Source organism: Hibiscus syriacus, unplaced genomic scaffold (genome assembly GCF_006381635.1).
Source record: "Hibiscus syriacus cultivar Baekdansim isolate YM2019G1 unplaced genomic scaffold, ASM638163v2 tig00015152_pilon, whole genome shotgun sequence".
Classification (NCBI taxonomy): domain Eukaryota; kingdom Viridiplantae; phylum Streptophyta; class Magnoliopsida; order Malvales; family Malvaceae; genus Hibiscus; species Hibiscus syriacus.
Genome location: NW_024062352.1, coordinates 5,320 through 6,990, shown reverse-complemented (window position 1 = coordinate 6,990; position 1,671 = coordinate 5,320). Strand labels below are relative to the sequence as shown.

The 1,671-nt window shown below is 27.0% G+C and overlaps 1 protein-coding gene across 1 annotated transcript; it reads left to right on the top strand.

Moving 5' to 3' along the window:
• On the top strand, positions 1-834 carry LOC120207708 (the record flags this gene model as incomplete). The annotated part of the gene is made up of 4 exons (XM_039207130.1): positions 1-60; positions 170-255; positions 339-441; positions 755-834. Coding segments are annotated over exons 1-4 (314 nt in total), but the record flags the coding sequence as incomplete, so codon positions are not given.
• Between the last annotated feature and the right edge of the window lie 837 nt (positions 835-1,671).

The window sequence follows — 1,671 nt, the reverse complement described above, 5'->3', positions numbered from 1 at the left end:
ATGTAACTAACTTAGATGTTTACAAAGAAAACTGAGAAAGATAGAGACACCACTGAATGCGTAAGTTCACTCTATCGAATATAAGGTCTTGCTTTTGGCTTCTTTGTTTTGGTTCTAATGTCATATTTCGATTGGAAAATGAACTTTTATTCATTGTATGATGAAACAGAATTTTAGCAGGTTCAAGCCTGTTTTAGCTTTAGATGATTCAAACCGAAGGCGTACGCTTGCACTGTATCTTCTTGCTAGAGTAGCCTAGGTATATTCATGCATTTTTTTATAATATTAAATTTTCAAGGCTATCTGAAATCATTCATAGAAATTAATTTTTCTTCTCTTCAGTGTGCTTACAATTCTGCAAAGGGGAAAAATAAGTTTCACTTATGGGGAAGCCATTGGAACCATGGTGATTCTCTGCTTTTTGCTTTAGCATGTGCCCAGGTAAGAATACCAAGTACATATTGCTTTTTGTGGCCAAGTGTTTACTTCACACTTCTGGACTTCTTTTCCTTTTACTCCATGCACATCAATTTTAGATAGCTGTCTTGGAAAAAAATTAACGAACTCAATAACGTTATAGGACATATATTTGCATCCCACATTTACATCCGAGCTTGCTTGTCAGGTTAACAAATGATTGGAAACTTTCTTGTTTTATATCTGCTTTTCTCTTGCAAGGCTTTGGTTCATGTATTTTTCGTCATCAACATTTGTTTCTTCTTCATCCCATTTTACTTACTGATGCTCATATCTGGTTATGTACGCATTCGAGATGCGTCCTGAAAGCTTGTCACAGTCATATCAAGATTTTATTCATTGTAGACACACATTTTCGTCCGACCCTTTTTATATAGTATATTATATTATTATATATTTATATATTATATATCTTATAGTATATTTATATTATATAATATATACATATTATATGATTATATATTTATATTATAATTATAGTATATTTATATTGTATATATATATATATATATTTATATATTGTATATTTATATTATATAGTGTATATGTCGTAATCGGTTTTCGTCCGGATACGAATTTTTCTTTGCATAAAAGTAATGTACATAAATAAATGGTTTTTAATTAAATGTTTTGGAGTTGCCATCGGTCTTTTGGGTTAGGTAGGTCGAATATCTAAAAACTATATTTTTAAAAGAGTTTTTAATAAAACATCAGTCAAAAAATAAACCGGTCTACGTTTAACCAAAAATTCGTTCTTGTTAATAATAAAAAGGGATTCGTGGTCGATTACGTTTGGGGAATGATTAACACCCCACAACGCCCAAAATTGGTACCCGTCGATTATAAATTGTCTCTAGTAGTATAAGTTTAAGAATTCGAATATCAATTTAATTTATGATCCTATTATTTCATATTTAATCGGATAATTCTAAGGAAAAATATATTTAAAATAATGTTTATAAAACTAAAATAAATAAATATATATTTTAAATATATTTATTTATTTAAAAATATCAGAAAAGGACATCTAGTTACTTTAAGACAGCTCATTTCTTTAATATTAAAAAATAAATAAATATTAATAAAAATATGATAAAAAATAATTTAAATAAAAATGAAGTCATATATATATATATATATATATATAAGTAAAGTATTTATTTATTTATTTAAAAATATCAAAAAAGACATCTA